The 18,907-nt window shown below is 37.3% G+C and overlaps 1 protein-coding gene across 8 annotated transcripts in view; it reads left to right on the top strand.

Annotated features, from left to right (window-relative positions):
- PICALM (phosphatidylinositol binding clathrin assembly protein) overlaps window positions 1-18,907 on the top strand; it is a 73,786-nt gene that overhangs the window by 33,914 nt on the left and 20,965 nt on the right. For 6 of the 8 annotated variants that reach the window (XM_068419923.1, XM_068419939.1, XM_068419933.1 and 3 more), the window contains exons 4-13: window positions 1,174-1,276; window positions 3,801-3,894; window positions 4,417-4,528; window positions 5,854-5,960; window positions 7,167-7,208; window positions 7,925-8,010; window positions 9,275-9,398; window positions 9,749-9,885; window positions 12,271-12,371; window positions 17,270-17,419. In XM_068419923.1, the coding sequence (XP_068276024.1) occupies window positions 1,174-1,276; window positions 3,801-3,894; window positions 4,417-4,528; window positions 5,854-5,960; window positions 7,167-7,208; window positions 7,925-8,010; window positions 9,275-9,398; window positions 9,749-9,885; window positions 12,271-12,371; window positions 17,270-17,419 (1,056 nt within the window). The remainder of the gene's footprint in view (window positions 1-1,173; window positions 1,277-3,800; window positions 3,895-4,416; window positions 4,529-5,853; window positions 5,961-7,166; window positions 7,209-7,924; window positions 8,011-9,274; window positions 9,399-9,748; window positions 9,886-12,270; window positions 12,372-17,269; window positions 17,420-18,907) is intronic. The other 2 variants (XM_068419954.1, XM_068419944.1) reach the window with 1 other exon arrangement.

The raw sequence follows: 18,907 nt of genomic DNA, 5'->3' as shown, positions 1-18,907 counted from the left end.
GACCGTGTCATTAAGAAGTAATTTTTGTCTGTTTTACCCCAGACTGCGTTTCTTAATTTAAAATGCTATTGTGGCATGACAAAAGCTGTCTGCTGGAGGAATTTGTTGCATCTTTTAGGAAATACTTATAAATGCTTCTAACTTTCTTAGCTAAACAGATCTGACTTAGTATTCCTCCTATTTCTGAAGAGATTTCTCCATTTGGAGAGACATATTTTGATTAGTAAGTTAAATTTCAAAAAATGCATCATATGTACACCAGATGCAGCTTGTCAGTGAGACAAGAACTGTGTTTAAAAAAAAAAATAACTTTTTGGGAAATTATTCAGAGACTATTCCATCCATCTTTGAGACTAATTCTATGGGCAAATAAGTTTCTCTCTGGTTCAGATTTTTCACCTGAAATACCCTTCCAAACTGTTGTGCTGCAATTCAGTGCAGTTCTGATCATATATGTAGCAGTTGTCTTTTTTTTTTTCTCCTGAGGTGGTGTCTTACTTTCTGCATTACTTTTTATATAGCTGCTTCTAATTTTTGCCACAAATGTACTATAACAGGCACACAGGGTGGTTGCCTGGGGACAGAAACCTTATCAGTGATAACCAAGGGTCTACCAAATTGCCTCATTTTATTAAGTCTTAACTTCCATGGTCTCAGTATAGATCATGAACAGATCTTTTTCTTGTTCTGTATCCTTAGACTAACAATTATAAAAATTTTTCCTATTGCCACTCTCAACATAAAACTTGTCGTGTTTTAATGGTTCCTTCAATACCATTTTTTTTCTATTCATTCATAAATGAGAGAGTGTGTTGTGGAGTTGATGCGAACATCTTTGTGAATGCATAATGTAATTTTTTTGGTAGTAATTTCTACCATAGTATGAGAGAATTTGCATTAAAATACTTTGTTTTGCTTTTGGAAGTAATTTCCTTAGGAAGTGAAGTGTAAACGTCTACGTAGTTCAGGTCTTCTAGATATTTGCAATATTGTCTGTTTGACTTACATGGTGAATATGATGACGTTCTCAGTTCTTCATAACACAGATTAACTATACAAAATCAGGCAAAGGTATAATGAAGCTGTCTTGTGTTAGTATCTTGCACTTTATTTAGAGTAAGGTTCTTGTTCTTTAATTGATTAGGTAAATAATAAGCTTCTGAAACTTTTTAGGTTATGACATGTCAACGTTTATCAGACGGTATAGTAGGTATCTGAATGAAAAGGCAGTTTCCTACAGACAAGTGGCTTTTGACTTCACAAAAGTAAAAAGAGGGTAAGGACTGTATTTTGTTTTCCTTATCTTGAGGTTTTGTCTTGTGTCCGGTAATTGAAATTGGAAATAGCAGTGTTGGCTCCAGCTTAGTACAGACAGTAATGTTTGCTTTTCTCAGGTGAATATCTTCCATGACACACAAAGGCTCAACTGTCCACTTATGTATATTGCAAAAATATTTTACTTCAGTTGTTGTATTTTTATGTCTTTGAACATAAACAGTTTAATATAAAGAAATTAAAAATGGTAGGCATCAAAGTATGAAAAAAAGTAGAAGTTTGGACCAATCTTCCAGGATATATCACAAAGTTACTTTATCTTTCATGTAGTGCAGAGGACTATGCAATTTACTTTTGTTTCTAGCTCTGGAGTGTTTAAATGACAAGTGTTTCGTGAAACACCTTGCAATCCTTCCTGGTGTTCTTGTCCCAAAATGTCTGCATGAATTTTACTACCTTTGTAAAGGTAGTGCAGTTCATACTTTTAGCAGAACGTTGTAGTAGATGCTAGTCTGAATTCATCTACAAGAGTTAAAATTTTCCCTGGAAAGTGAGCTCCTTTAAGAGAAATCGGTTGTTTCAGACTAGGTACCTGTTTACATGTAAAAAAGCATAGTGCGGAGCACCATAGAATCATGAATGGTTTGGGTTGGAAGGGATCTTAAAGATCATCTAGTTCCAACCCCCCTGCCACAGGCAGGGACACCTTCCACTAGACCAGGTTGCTCACAGCCCCATCCAACCTGGCCTTGAACACTGCCAGGGAGGGGGCAGCCACAGCTTCTCTGGGCAACATGGGCCAGTGTCTCACCAGCCTCACAGTCAAGAATTTCTTCCTAATATCTAATCTAAATCTCCCCTTTTCCGGTTTAAAACTGTTACCTCTCGTCCTATCACTCCATGCCCTTGTAAAAAGTCCCTCTCCAGCTTTCCTGTAGGCCCCCTTCAGGTACTGGAAGGTTGCTAGAAGGTTCTCCAACCAGTAATTGGGTAAATTGCAACTTACAGCGAATGATGGAATTTGGAGATCTGCTTTATTGGGAAGGCTGGAGAGGATGTACTGGTCACAGTTGGAAGTCTTTCCGTCTTTGTCCGTTATCTCTGTATGCAGTGCTTTTTAAAGTTTAAAAACATGATTTCAGTTTTACATTTGGGAATCCGTTATCATCCATACGCAGGATAATTTATCTTGATGATGAAAAGTTTAAGAATTAACTAACCCACAAAAATCTCAACCTAAAACGGTTCAATGAGTTAACTGCAGTAGTGGGCTGCCTAATGATATCTTGCATTAGTGTTATAAAACCATTTGAAACTGGCCTGAGGACACTGTCCAAATCCCTTACGCCTCCTTGCTAATACTGTACAGCCTATTTTGTTTTGAAATGTGATGGTAAAGTAAAAGGGGAATGCTTGGGTTCCTTTCACTGTTTCTGCATTTAGAGATGGTTAAAATCCCAGCAAACCAAAGCACTTCGCCTTTTCCACGTATAGTGTGTGTGGCCAGGTGGCTGCAGATACACTAGAGTGATACAGAATTGGTTTATAATCAGGTGTTTTAGGCCTAATGAGGTGAATGATTTAGCCCACAGCACGTGCCTGGAGGTCCTTCTGTGAGCGAGCAGGAATAAGTGTTTCGGTGGCAGCAATCTACCTTTTCCACGCCTCAGTTTTTTTCAGGGGCTCTGCACCCATGTCCAGCCACATTAGGTTTATTACAGTTGCTGTTTGGTGTTAGGAGGGAGTATACAGCACCAGTAGAAAGCTGGAAGCATCGTGCTCCCCGTTGCCTTCCAGCCTGGAGAACAGCCACAGCCTTTGTTGTGCAGATGCACTGAGATTTGCCTTTGCAGGAAACACTTGGTTTGCTCTGTGCGTGCTGATGCAACTGCAAGGCTATCTGATTTGTCTGACAGAAAGCAGTTGTTTCTTCTCACTGAGGTGATTTAATCTCCTTGGCTGTTGCTTTTCTTGGATGTTATTGGTTTTAGTCTGTTTAATCTGGACAACTAATGAACAACCAAATATTGGTAGTCAGGCATTAAAAGTGTCATGTAGTCTCTAATCTTTCTGAAAAAGCTTGAAAACCATATTGCCACATTTGTTTGTTCCTTCTTACTGCTTTTGGTTGAAAAGAAAACCATCCAAACTGACAAGAAACAACAATCAGGTGATTCGAAAATGTGTAGGTAAAAGTTTGCTTCAGAAATAACCTTCAGAGCATTTTTTGGTTACCTGATGCATCATAGCTCTGCTATATTTCTGAGCACTATCAGTTTCATTTCCTCTGAATAAAAATTCATCTTGGATTCATATTTTGGCCACATAAAAGTTGTTGCTTTTGTACACTGCAGTTATTACAGTTGTATGGCTAGACAGCATTCCTAAACATCAAAATGCCTGCTTTGAATGGCCATGATTTAAATGTTTTCTCTGATGACCTATTTTATTTTCTACCTTATGTTTCTCACTAACAATTGCCTTCAAAATTCAGGTGAGGAATTTTCTTTTGTTTTGCACAACAGGGCTGATGGAGTGATGAGAACAATGAGCACAGAAAAACTCTTAAAAACTGTACCAATTATACAAAATCAAATGGATGCACTTCTTGACTTCAATGTAAGTTTAGCAGCATGTACATATCTAACATACTATTGACTTTGTTGTACAAACCTGCACAAACTTGTAAAATAGGTCAAGATTAAAGCTCTTGAACTTGTTTCCATGTTATCTGCCCAGCTTAAAGAGCACAAATAATTTTGTTCATTGATATGCCCCCAAGAAAACAGAAAAAAAGAAATATGATGCTCACTGGGTTGAATGCTTTGTCCTGAATTAATGTTGTTTATTGTGTACATTGTATAAGAGTTGTTTGTTCATTCCAAAGTTGATTATTTCTGCCCTCTGTCTTTTAATTATGTTAGTTAACATTAACATTAGTTAACAAAAATGTCTGCCAAAATGATTTGATTTAATTCCGTGCTGAGTGATGCTGGGCTGATTTGCTATGCTGCTACTTTCCATTAATAGCCAGCGAGATGATTGGAAAGCATGCGTTGGGACAGGGTACTGGAGTTCAACTAAAAGTTTTCCAATGAGGCATCAGTTCAGTTAAATTAACTTTTTTTCTGATCTTCCTAGGTCAATAGCAATGAACTTACAAATGGTGTAATTAATGCTGCCTTCATGCTCCTCTTCAAAGATGCCATTAGACTGTTTGCGGCATATAACGAAGGGATTATTAACCTCTTGGGTAAATATAACTGCTTTCTGCCATGTTAAACTTTGGGGAGGGAGCTCAGTAAACAATCGCAAAGAGCTGCTCTTTTTTGAGAAGCTGAAATAGTCTTACTGTAAAACATCAAAATATTACTGTTATTTCCAAGTCAGATTTATTTCCAAGGTTTTTCTGTCCAGTTGCATTTTCCATTGCATTGTATACAGGGATGGGTAAATTTCTGAAAGCAAAGCCAATTCAAGATTTTCTTCACTTAATTTCTTTTCTTGCACTGCTTTGTTTTGTTTTGAGTTTTGTTTTTTGTCTCATTGAACTGCTTGGCAAACCCAAATCATGCCATTGATGTTTTTTTCTTTAAGAAACAAGATCAGGTTTTATTTCTTTTTAAGTGGAGTAAATTATGGTCAGTTACAAATTTGCAGTCACAGCATCTGTGATTGCTTGGCTATCAAAACTTCAGTGTTGGTTGGCTTTAATGATTGGTTGGCTTATGTTTCTAGAGCATATCTTATATTTTAAGGGGAATTACAAATTCAGGCTTCAAGCCCTTTCACTTGCACACACTGGAGATGCAGGGAAACCTAAATGGGGAAAATAATTAAGTTGAAAGTAATCTGTTGATTTACTTGGTTTGATTGTCCTCTTGATTGGATCAAGTTACCTGATTGCTGTTATTACCCAATGCTTGCAAAATGGGAAGCAAAATCCAGAATTAGACAGTGAAGGACAGTCATACTTCCAGTCTGAAGCAGCTGTCTACTTCTTTTCCCTCAGTAAGAACTAGCATGCAGTTGCTTTCACTCATTTTTTGAATGAAGCTTAATATAGAAACATGCTTGGAAAGCACTATTTCAAGGAGGGTGGGACCCTCTTGCTTTCAGTACCGGTGTTTTGTCATTAGTTGCACCTCATTGTAGGCCACACCATAACAAGAGGCATCAGTGTGGCTGAGAATATCAAAATCTTGACTGATATGTGGCCCCTGGAACAGAGTGGATGTTTGACTACCACATTGTAAAATTGTGGGGTTTTTTTCCCCAAGAGGATGAATTTACATTTCTTTGGGTGAACTATTCTTAAACCTGATTATCCTCTTCAGTGCTTGTGCTTTTATGAGATCTGGTACCTGCAAGGTAAGGTGTAACTACATGCATGGGATCATTAGCTCATGTTTGACAGAGCTTTTGTCATTTGGTGCAAGTTAGACAGTGACTTCTGCAGTTACAATAAAACAGATCGGCAGACATTTCTGTTTGTCTTGTTTTATATGCTTTTACTTTGCACATCCTTTGCAGAATGCTTGATTTCTTATTTAATGCAAGTATTCTTTCTGTTTATAGAAAAATACTTTGATATGAGAAAGAACCAGTGCAAAGAAGGCCTTGATATATATAAGAAGTTCCTCACTAGAATGACACGGATCTCGGAGTTCCTTAAAGTTGCAGAGGTAAATTTTAATCAACCAAACTTTGCCCTTTGTTTTAAACAGCTTATAAAGTGCTTATTTTCTCATAAAGCAGATACTTCTTCCTTCCAGCCTAATTGCAGTTCCATCAAGGGTCATCTTGTCAGTCTCTCTGCCCTGGTGATTAGTTCATTTGAGGACTGTATCAAAAAACCTGACTGCAAAATACTTGCTGGCTTATCTTTTACTTGGGGGTGTATAAATATGCATTTTAAAATTTCCTCGATTACATAATAATTGTGAGCTTTCTTTGAAGAATAGCCTTGCTTTAAATAAAGTAACTTCATGGTGATGTGCTGCTTTCTATGATTCCAGCTGTATTCTAGTTTGAAACCCACAATTCTGCCATAAGTTTTAGATGAAACAGCTTCACAAATAAGAAATTGAGACAAGTAGATAAACATGTGATTATTTTTTTAAAGATGTCTTAGCTATAGGTGTGTTTATAGAGGAAAAAGCAGTTAACTTGCAAAATTTTTTGTGTTTTTTTAAATATATTTAGTCTCTTGTATTCTTGCTTCTGAAGCATTGCTCAATTGATGCCCTAGTATAATGGAATTTTCTCAGTTGAGATGTGCTCCTGTTCTTGTTTTCCTTTCCTTCGTTATTTGTATCTCTCTTAACAAAAGAATAAGCTGTAGAGCTTGGCTCGCTGTCTGTCCTGACAGCGTATCTCTATCAGATACCTTCAGCTGCCTTCAGTTGATGAACACTATCAACTGAAGTTGAGAGTATTAATCTTTCTGTTGTAACAATGTATATCCTGCTGCAGAACATCTTAAGTGTGATCTACCTTTTAGAAAACAGCTTCTTTACAAAACTTTGAAGGTGCTTTGTTTTAGCAAATATATGCTGTATATCAGTAGGTCTGAGAATTACCACGTAAATTGTGAGACAGGGAAACTTCTCTAGCCTTGAAATTCTGAAATGCTTGGTTCTTACTCTGTTTCATTTCTAAGGTTGTATCTGCTAAAATATCTCTGTAACATGCCTACTTCAAACGTGTATACATTTAGCAGAAGAATTTATTATAACCAACCATTATAGAGTTCAGACTGTGAAGATTTAAAATGTATGTAGACAGACTTGTGCTTTTTACATGACTGCATCTTAATATTGTTTGCTTTTTGAGCATCTCTGCCTTTAACAAATGCGAACAGGTTCTAAAGCTCGTTTGTTTTATTACAGCAAGTTGGAATTGACAGAGGAGACATACCAGATCTCTCACAGGTAGATAAACCCATTATGTGTTTGCCAGTGCATGTCTGTTTTGGGGTTGCATAATCAGAAAAACTTGGCATTATGGCATTCACTTATGCTTTCTTGCGTACATTGTCACCAAGTTATTTCCAAGTTTGTGATTAAATCCAACCTCTGTCACAGCCTGGCTTTTATATGCAGTGATCCTAATGTAAAATATTATAGATCACTTCTGTCATACTCTAATTGGGTTTTAAGACAACCTTATTTCTGTCATGCATAAGGCGCAACTTATATCTGTGAGTTCACATAATGACTTTTAGATGATACTATGAAGCTGTGGTTTTTAGCAAGCTTGCTTTTGGCTGTATGTCCATTTAAATCGTTGTGAAGGCTTGCAGAGCGTGCACATAAAAATGACTTTGGGCACAATTTCCTTCTTAGTGTCTCTTGAAATACTGACTGCTTCTGATTGTCTGCTTGCTGTTTCCTTACTGTTAATTTTAACATCTCTTGACATATTTCAGTACTTACTGGTGAGTCATTATGACAGAGTAATGTAATGAGGAGAGTACATCACCTGGTAGTTTAAGTAATTAAATATGTATAGGACGCCAAGATGCGCTATAAGTATTATGACCTGTTGTACCAGTTGCCCTACAGTTACGTTCTCTGAAAGTCTTTTAACTACTGATTTGCTTTGCCTTAAATTCTTCAAATCTGTTCCCTGGTGTGTCTTTTTGCAGGCACCGAGTAGCCTTCTTGATGCTTTGGAACAACATTTAGCTTCTCTAGAAGGGAAGAAAATAAAAGATTCCACAGCTGCAAGCAGGTGCTTATGCCCTTGTCCTTTTAAACAATTGTTGAATCAAATGTTAAATCCATTATTTTCTATTTCATTATAAACTGAGGTTTGTGTAGGCTATGTTGAACACAAGACTGTATTATAGTAGCAATGATAGAATAGCAAGTTATCCTATCTTCTGCTGAGTACTTAAGACAGCTTCTTCCAGGTCAACAGAACTGGAATCTGAGGAGCTGCAAGCACTTGCTGTAGAATCCTTCATGTAGTAGTTATACTTTTAACATCTAATCTCAAACTTCTGAAGAGAAACTAAGGTTTTTTTCACTTACTGCCATCAAACGTTCATTTTGTGTTAGTAATTAGACTTCTATGAGGTATGCAAAGTTTATTTATTAAAGTTTTTAGACTCTTATATATGAACGCTAATCCCTTTTTTGTCAAAAGCAAGAAAATGCTTCCAGAAGTCCTTAAATTAAGAATGGATTTTTAAAGTAATTGGGGCTTAAAGCCATACTGTTTATGGTGAAAGGCAGTCACTCATTTTAAGTGCTTGCTAAAACACAAAGTGCAACCTAGAGAAGTCCTCTAGACAACTAACTTCATTGTTTAAATTTTTAAAAAGCTTAATATTGCAAAATGAAGTAGCATTTCTCTATTACATGTGCAAAAAATAAGGCAGTAATACTTTATATGTTCTTTTTTTATGGTAGTGATAATATTAGGACTTAGCACCATTTTGTTAGCTACTTTTTAGAACATTTGCTTTCTTTTGTAAGATTACTTCAGTTTGTTTTAAAAGTTAAGTATTTGTTTTAAATCATTAAACTCTTAAATATGATGATAAATTGCAAACTTTTCCTCTCAGATGTACTAGTTGCATTGATAGTTTCTTAACTAAACCTGTTAAATTAGCAACAATTTGAACTGGAGCCCAGATTATTAGAGATTCACATGTACCTACAAATAGTGCCATCTTAGGCAAAGAGGAAAAGAGCAAAGGCTTCAAACATGAATCCTGTGATGCGGTTTGGAGGGGCAACATTTAAGGGGGAAAATGCAAAATCCAATGTGTAAGAGAAGATAGCTCCTAGGTTTCTAGTTGTTTCCATTTTGCAGTTCATACAGTGTATCTTATTTAAACTTATCACTTTGTATTGTACAGTGTAATATATAACCGATGTTACAAAGAGTTCAGAAGGAGACTGGGTGGATACAAGCGAAGTGTTCTTTAGATGGTCCTATCACGTGTCACCTATTAACAGCCAGCTTTCCTCCTGTCCAATTACTTTAGGGCTACCACCCTTTCCAATGCAGTCTCTTCCCTTGCAAGCACTGGCCTGTCCCTTACAAAAGTTGATGAAAGGGAAAAGCAAGCTGCGTTAGAGGAAGAGCAGGCTCGCTTGAAAGCTTTAAAGGTAGGCATACAGAATTTTTAACTGAAAACACTTTTCCTGTGTTCTTTCTGATAGCTTATTAGGATTCTTAAAGCAGCAAAGAGAAAAAACAGTTATTGATACTGAACGGGTACTGTTGGCAAAGCACTGGAAGTAGAATCTTATGTACGTATACCATACAACTTGTGAAAAGTTTGTTAAAATATTTTCTGAAGGATTTGTAACACCACTGATGCTTGCAATTACAAGTAGCTGACACTAGTGTGTGGAATAAATAAAAAGAATTCTGTAAGTTCTTCTTTATTTACCTCCAAAGCCATATACACAAACGTTGTTTCTGGATTTCTTATGCCAGCTCACTTTCCCAACAGGAGCAACGTCTAAAAGAACTTGCAAAGAAACCTCATACCTCTTTAACAACTGCAGCTTCTCCTGTGTCGACTGCAGCAGGAAGCGTAATGACTACACCAGCCATTGATATTTTTTCTACCCCTAGCTCTTCAAACAGGTATGCTTAATGGTGTTGCTTCACTGTGAGTTGTGCTGCAGCTAGAGTTTCCTTTAAATTTCTGCTGCAGAGTGTGCACTGCAGAAGGTTGGTTGGGTGTAGAGTATGTTAGTGCTGTGATAAGAAATGATATTTTGGATAAAGTTGATGGGAAAATAACCTATTGCCATAAGTAACATTAAAAGTGTGTTTTCATCATCTGTTTGCAGAATAGTTTCTGGTAAGGACCAACTGCTGACAGCCCTTGTAGCTATTCTTAGTCAGCGAGCCAGACGCCTGGAACTGTAAAACACACATGCTTTGTCCCCAAAGAACCTTGCAAATTAATTTGGGAAAAGTAAAATAAAAATTCGGTTTGGGAGGTCATAAAGATAATACTGAATTTAGTGTTGCATGTCTAGATCTTTAAAAATAGAGTGGTAACAAATGTACTTGGTAGATTTTCAGAAAAAAAGAAAGCCTGAAACAGGATTTGAAAGAAGAGAGGCAGGTTTTGCAGTCTTGATTTGTATCTAGAACATCTTTGTGCAAGGACTTGCAAAGATAGTGAAAGAGTACTCGCTGGTCTCTAATCCTAGCCTTTGACTAGCAGGAACTGTTGGTATGAGTAAGTGTGTGATCTTCGTTCTGTGAAATACCTGTCAAATCAAGCAGTAGCAGAAGGTACGGTGCTTTTGTCAGTACAGAACTAAATAGCTCTCTGAAGACATATTTTTGCTTTGGGTGTGATCTTAAACTTAAAGGATTGCTTAGTTGTTCTGCTAGAGCTCACATAAGAATGTACTTGTCTCCTTTAGCTTTTTGCTGTTCTTTGAAAGTAGTCAGCACTTTGACAGCCTTCTCTCCCCATTAGAAAGCTATTATAGGAAATTACTTGACACTGAATATGTGGAAAATAGCTGAATCGCATCTAAGGAGCTAGAGGATCTGTCAGTGTTAGTAACTGAAAGACTTCCTTGAAAAATGATTTTCTTTTAAATTGCTTTTTAGAGGCCAAAATACTTGAAATGGGCGTATGCTTGAACTAGGAACTTCGCATATCTGGTCTTGCTTCTTAAGAGGTCTGAAACATAGAAACATTTGATAAAGCTTCTTCAAACAGCCTGAAATGCTACATAGTGAAGACAAGAGCATTTTCTTCTAAAAAAAACAAATGGTAGTTTGTCTTCATGTTTAAAAATGCAATTGCTGGCAGTATGACAGGTATGAGCAAGGAACAGATTTTATAGCAGGAGCTGCCATGAAGAGGATATGTTGGGTCATAAATTCAGTTGCTTGCTATTAGATGCAATGTGTCTGATTAATCCCTATCATTAACTGGAACAAGCTTTACCTTGAAAACTATCTTGGTTCTGCTGCTCGCATTGCAGAGCTGTGCCCGACCATGCTACTTTTTAATAGGAGCAGTAGTGGCAAAATGTGATTTCAATCACTGTTGAAATGAAATAGTAAAAACTGAATGATACAAGTGATTGGGTCCGTGAGAGAACATACGGGGATCAAGATGTGGCTACTAACCTTTGAACTCTTGTGCCAGTGTCATTTTGAAAGGTTCTTGGATGCCACAGTGACTTAACTTCTGTCCATAGTAGTAGCTGTACGTGCAAATTTTGGTTCATTTTGTGTGCTAAGAAGTTCTGGGTGAGCACCAATACTCCATTTTTTTTTTTTTCAGTGCGTAATGAACTCTCTGCAAGAGGATGAATTTTACTGTTCCTGTTTGACTCTTGAAATTATTGCAGCGGTTGTATTTAAGACTTCACTCTTCATTTCCATGTGATGTTCTTGGGTCTCAATTTGGTTTTGAATAGTCTAAAGTGTACATTTAAATGAGTCTTCACATGGCTGATGTGTGAGAAAGTGTTTCAAGGCTTCTTATATTTTGCTTTCCCCAAATTTCTTCAATAGCTCGTAGATGTAAGCCAGTTTCTCAGAAGTGGTTGATAGTGGAAAGATACAAGTTGTGGAATTTAGATGTAACATTTGGGTGGTGCAGCACATTAGAGTTCATTCTGTCAGTCTGCTTTTGTCATGCTGTAAGGCTTTCATGAGGTTATTTTAAAAGTTGCTGAAGATTGCTGAACATAACATGCTCTAGCCCTGGTGTTGGACTGTGAGGAAGATGAGAAGACTGGTTGTCTTTGTCTTAGACAGCTTTGACAGAAGTCACTAGGCATAACATAGAACTTAGCTTGTTAAATTAATACTTTTCTACAGAACTGAAAATGTGAAGTTCACCTGACTCCCTGATTTTGGCTTAGTTCTATGAATTTTGTAACAACCAATTTGTACCAAAGCTTTCCTTACTGTTAACAGTCACTAGCATTTGCCTTGTATTGAAAACTGTGATGTACTTCAAACAGTTGTATTAATTTGTCTTTGTAGCACTTCAAAGCTGCCAAATGATCTGCTTGATTTGCAACCAACTTTTCATCCGTCTGTACATCCTATATCTGCTGCTCCTCAAGTCGGAAGTACCTGGGGAGGTAAGAATTCTGAGTCAGATTAAGGTTCTAATTGTTATGGCCATGTTCCTGTAAATGTTTCCCCTAATCTGTGGACTTAAACACTGAGATCTTGCAAAGACAAGCTATGAGTGAATGAGGGAGCAGAAAAAGTCAAATCTGGGTGTGGATTAAAATAATGTGGCAGCATGTGGTGATTACAGAGAATTTTGATATGAGAGTTCTTAGGAGTAAAGTTACTTCAACTGTTGACCAGCTCTGTCAGCCTCATAACTGCTGCCTTCAAGAGTCACATAGGAAGCTACAGAAAGTCAGTTGTGAGAAGTCAGGTCTGTGAAGATTTCTGCCAGATAGCCTGTGTTGCATACACAGGAACTTGAATGCAGATTGTTTTTAATATGCATTTTAAATTTTGTCTAATGTTGAATCAAATATGCAGGTGATAATAGAGCAGAACTTGGATGAGGCCTGAAAGGAGGCAGTTGTGACAACTATGCATAGAAAGCAAGAAAATCCAGAGTTAGTTATTGAAAACAAAATAAGACACCTCTTTACAACTGCTCTGCTGTATTTCATTTAACTACAAAGGCAAATTAGCAGAAAGCTGTGGTTGGATCTCTTTAAGTGAACAGACAAAACTTATAAGGAACTCTTCTCTCTGAAATTTACTTCAGAAAACACAAATTTATTGTTCTGCCTAGCTGCTGGGATGGACTGAAGGAGATGTTCGATTGTCTTACTGATACAGGCAAGTCCTTAAACCAGGGAGGCAAGCAAGAGCGTTCTGGAAAGTCGTGAATGTTACTTCCAAGATTAGTTTGTGTGTTAGAGCATTTAGTCATTTACTCAAAGCTGTTTTTCTCTTTGCTGCTTTGCAGTGTTCCAGAATACATCTGATAGAGGTAACATATTGCCTGCTTGCACAGTTGGTTATAGTCGTGGAGGGTTAAAAATCTCTTATAAAGATGTTTGTTTCTATTTTTCTACATAAATGACACTTAATAAAATGGGAAACTCCTGAACTATGTGGCCATTTCCAGATTATTTTTTTTAATGGTTCACATGCTTGCAAAAGTGCTTTCTTTTATGATGTGAACAGTTGGGAGTTGCTGCTTCAGAAAGCTTTGGAGGCATCGGAATAATCCTGTTCTGAAATTTTACTTCACTATTTCCTCTTATGAGCTATAGCTTTTCCTAAACATCTTTCCAGTTATCTAACATAATAAGCAGTGTATATATTCTACTGTCCTCTCTACTTTTTGCTGTGTACGTTGCATTTTGTGTACCTTCTCACATTTGTTTGTAGGGAAATAACACACAATTTTGGGGGGCAGAAGCAATACTAATATATGTGGTAGCTTCAGAAATAAATAAAAGCAGTTTACTTGTCCTTCAGTTTTGCTGAGCAGAGCATCCTTTGAGAAAGATGCAGTGAGGAGCGTATCGAGTTACGCATACAAATTTCAATGTTTCATAGCCTTAGAGTTTAGAAATGGAGAAAAATGTTTTGGCTTGTCTTGTTTGCTTTCTGGAAAATATCTTCTGTTTCAGCTTGTTCTATTTGTTTCATGGGTGAGAGATAAAAGAGGAAATTACCTTCCTCTCGAAGGTCACATTGTAATCTAGCATTTCTTTATTAACCTGAGAACTGAGCCTGAAAGTCTGTGTTTGTTCAGTGTTGTGTTACTCCTGGTAAGAGTGTTCAGTGATCGTCATTGATATATCTGCTTACTATTGACACATTTCTAAATACTTCTAAGATTTAATTAACTGAAGATTTTAGGATTGTCTGCTAAAATTTTAGGCTAAAATTCTGAGATCACCATTTTTTATGTTACCTTTCACCAGAAAAAAAAAAAATCTTCAGCTTTACAGACATGAACACTCACTTCACACAGGTGAGGTAGATAAGAAGTGCTTTCCACATTTTACAGATGGGGAAATCTGAGCAATTAACTGACTTGTCCGAAGTCATACGGCAAGTCAGTGGCAGAGCCAAGAATGGAACCTGAGCTATTTCCAGTCCTGTGCTCTAACCACTGCACAGCATCCCTCCCTTAGGTAATTTTCTGACATGATGATGTTTGTATTTGGTGTATGTGGTGACTTTGAGAAGAGTATCGAACCAGCTACAAGTTGCAATGGACTAAAATCACTTGCTGTTAAAAATTTTATGCAGCACCTCTTAGGTGTGTAATAAAAGGATAAATTGTTCCAAAGGTGTTATATTTCTGTTGCTGCCTTTTGTCTTGTGCTTCCAAAAATGTTAAAGCTAACGAGGTTAAAAACTCCCAGAGAGTGGGTTCTGTAATTGTATGTTTTCAGTTTACTTTTTTCAAACTGTAAGAGATGCCACTAAAAAAATTTTGTCACTGTTCTCTCAGGTAAAATACTTCTAGTTGGATGATGTTAAGGTAGAAGTTTGCAAAATTCAAATTACTCTTTTAAATGCACCTGAATCGTTAATACCTAATGGTAGCCTGAAGGTGCAGAGTGATTCCATCGACACAAACAGATGCCATGTGTATTCAAGGATGAAACTGGGCTTTAGAAACATGGAGGTGTTGCTGCCAGGAGAGACGGCAATTTTAAAAATCTGAATATGCAAGGATATAAATTACCCAAACCCAATTAATTTTCAGTTACCTTTGTCACTAGCATTGGCAAATTTTGAGACTCGGACAAGATTGAACACACTGGCTAGAATTAGAATGAGGCAGATGAGCAAAGAGTCTGAGAACAGATAACATTTCTGGGAAAAATTTTGATAATCTAAAGTTGTATTGTATTGTCTTACTAGTCAAAACACATGGAGCTCCCTTGGGAACTGGGAACAGAAAGTAGCATGTAGTATTTTTCCTGTTGAGTGCATGTGTAAAATAATTCCGGTGAACAGTAGTTTCAAACAAATATGATTAAAACTTTTTTGTCCTTTTTAGATTCTTTCATATTGTTTTATCTGAGCTGTTTATTGGGATTGTTCGGAGACCATTCCAGCTGTCTGGTATATTTGCCAGCTATCAGTTTGTACCTAAACCTCAGAAGCAAAACAAATGTATCAGTGTGGAAATAATCAGTTTGACCTGCCTGTTTGGATTTTTGCCAATTACAGGGAGAACCAATAGAATCAGAAGAATGTGAAGCAGCAACAGAAAAAGCAAGCAGGAGCTGATTAAAGGATAATCTGACCTGTTTTATTGTCAGATCTGTTTGTCCTACAGCTTCTAGAATAGCATTCAGAGGAGACAACAGTTTTAAGCAGTACCTAAAAGGAAGGACTTGGTTTCAGGTGACTGGCTGATTGGCACGTCCACAAGTGCATTAGGTGGTAATATTACACTCTAAAACATACATAAGACAACACAAAGTTTTGTAGTGCTGTTATATATTACCAATACTCTATTAGCTTATTCTGCTTATCCTTTATTTGGTGTTTGACACTCATTTTGATGACTAAATGATTTAGAAAAAGGCTTTTTAAGGTACTTTGCTCATTCTTGCAGTGTAGTCAGGCAGTTTAAGGGAGAAGTCAGGTCTTACTGAGCAAGATATTTTGAGTTTGCAGAAAATCAAAGTGTGTATTAAGCCTGCAAAGAATAATGTAGTTATGATTTTAAAATTTCACTTTCTTTAGGACTTGCATATGACAGACATCTACATGTTATCAAGCTGTCTGGGATTTGTAGCTAAGAATCAGGAGGTCAGATTCAGGGAGAGAAAATAACTTACACTTTGAAGCTGCTGCACACGTCACAGTAGCATTGGCAAGAGTTGTGGATGAACTGGTAATCTAACCAGGTTAAAAAAAAAGAAAAAAGAGGCCAGAAACTGAAGTACTCCAGAAGTCTCTCCTATAATTAGTATTGAGACATTTCTCTGTAGTGGTTTGCCTAGAAGAGTAAGTTGCAGTTCTAGGCACTGTGATAAAACAAATAGGGCTAGATGCAACTCTTCCTGATCTCACTAGCGAGTTCATGAGTTTTCCATCAAGGATTCATGTGCTTTGAAGCCAGATAGCTAAACCACAGCTCCTTCTGTCAGCAAGTATGGTAGCTGCCTTTCCTATCCTGTTTATCTGTTGGATCCTGGAGTAAGGGGTATTTTAGCTTGGCAATTGTATCCATCCTCAGGAAACCTCGAAACTCTCCTATATGCCTTGGGAAGTGACTCGCATAGGTCAGTGTTTCCTTCATTCCCCAGTACGATCTGACAGTTATTTAAGAAGGAACATTTTCCTCGTCACTGCTCACTGGCTGTTGTCTCTCAAAGCAGAGCAGGTTTTTGTTTGCTTGCAGCTAACGGCATATCCACAACAAGCTTGTTGCTCCTGATGCCCCAGGTAGTAAGGAAAATGCTTTTGTCCTTGGTGTATTCATAGCTCTTGAAAATTTCATTATACCCGGTGACAAAAAAGAAAATTCCATGAACACAGTTTGAAGCAGAAGGAACAGTACAGCTCTGTTGGTTTTGTTTGTTTTTTTAAAGCTGTCCTCAGGATGGTATTGCATCGCGTCCTCACTTAGCACCGTTATGCTAAGAGGCAGTCTCCGCTCCAGAGAATTTGTTGCAAGTGTCAGGGTATGACTTGAGTGAAGCAAAAAGTGATCGTGTTCAAAGAATAACAACGTACTAATTTTCAGTATAAAGCACGCTTTATAAGACCAAGATGGCATTAATTTTAAAAGAAAAAAAGTAAACGTGTAGCTAATATCTGTAGTATTTTTCTTGAGCAGAGAACAGATAATTCTGGACAACTTGAAAATTAAACTATTAGCTAGGTCATCCCAAGTTTAGAGATGTCAGGAGAAAACTATACTTCCTGGACTCTTCTTAACTCATACTCTTCTGTATCTAGGAAGCAGCATGTAACTAAATCCATCTCCCTTTTCTTCTCTCTCTTGCTCTCTGGAATTGAACAGATCCTTTTTCTGCTACTGTTGATAGTGTTGATGATGCCATTCCAAACCTAAATCCTTTCCTTACAAAAACTAACGATGCTGCTCATCTGTCTGTGTCTTCTGATGTATCTACTTTCACCAGTAGGACACCCACACATGAAATGTTTGTTGGTAAAGTACCATTTTAAACTCATTTCCTATTTCCTAAAAATTTTAACATTATGTTAGTTTCTAAAGTATATTTGTGGGGCCTTTCAGAAACTAAAGGCTGGTCATTTGGGGCTGATTTTATGCTGTGTTAAAACTTGATTTAGTAATTGTGCCATGAAAATGATGATAAAATCCTTGCTTGGCTACCTAGATGGAATTCTGCCTGATGTAAAGGAGCTTAGTTATAGTTAAAGCAGTTGTTTGAGTGCAGTTTTACACACAGTCTCTTATGCTTAGGAATTTTAAAGTAAAATACTACATATGCCTGAGAATGAAAACAAAATGCTACTTCTTCGTTCCTCAGGTTTAAACGTTCTTTTTAAACATAGGAGCTTAGTCTCATTTTGTTGGTAGTGGGTGTTTCTCCCCCAGTCATGTTGACATTAACGAAACTGGTAAAGCCACACACATTCTGGTGCGTGGTCTACTCAAACTGTTTACCTACCAGGCAATAAACGAATGCCTTGCCTTTTTAAAACTGTTAAATCTTTCTTTGGAGGTGATTCAGCATCACTGTCATATTAGAAATCCTTCTAACATTTCTGTTGATGCAGCTACAGAGTAATTTGATTACTTTTCAATATGAAGAATTAAGTTAGCTTTCATAGACTAAAAATCAATTAATTGCATGTCAGGTCTGTTCTTAAGCAAAGCTAGGTTTAAAGACAATCATGCTGCACCAACAGGGCTTTCTTTTTGCAGGTTGAACCCCACTAGAATTAATCACAGAAGAATCCAGACTCTTAATAACGGAGAGATCTTTGATATCTCTGATCCTTGATAACAGAGATAAAACAAAGGGATCTCTTTAGAGATATTCATACCACCTACACTTTGTCACCTTAGCTAACTAGTTTCCTAGCTTGTCTTTGATTAGCGGAGAGAGAAAGCAAGATCAAGCACAAGAACTCTTGCTGTGATCTTCTCTCCCCAATTCCCAGGGAGGATTAGTTGGCTGAGGCAGTAGTATGTATACAAATACTTTAAGCTGGTACTACTGCATAACAATCTGGCCTCTGCTTCTAGTCTATCTTTCTCATGCTTCCAATAAAATGTGTATGCCTCATGTGAATGTAGAATGATCACTTGAAATACAGCTTTTTTTAGTATGGTTATAACTCAATCAGATCAGTTTCCTCTCTATAATTTGTTCTGCAGTCATATAAAAAGTAGCAGCAGTGCAGGGCTGTGAACAAGGAGCGTGGTGGGTTTTTGTGACACTTGCTGGTTTGTCGTGTTCATCACACGGCAGCCTTGAAGTCGCTGGAGATGGATGGCTTTGATACATTGCATTCCCTTCCAGTGTCTCATTCTCTAAAGATATATCTAGAACCAAAGTGTGGCCTCCTGACAGACTGATACGTGAAATGTAAATGCAGTTTTAGCTGTAGCACAAACAAGGTGCTACGGTAACGTGAATGTGGATTTAAAATAACTCTTTCTGGTTCT

This window comes from Nyctibius grandis, chromosome 2, assembly GCF_013368605.1.
Source record: "Nyctibius grandis isolate bNycGra1 chromosome 2, bNycGra1.pri, whole genome shotgun sequence".
In the NCBI taxonomy this organism is placed as follows: domain Eukaryota; kingdom Metazoa; phylum Chordata; class Aves; order Nyctibiiformes; family Nyctibiidae; genus Nyctibius; species Nyctibius grandis.
The sequence above is the reverse complement of the archived record's forward strand: the minus strand, read 5'-3'. Positions and strand labels throughout refer to the sequence as shown.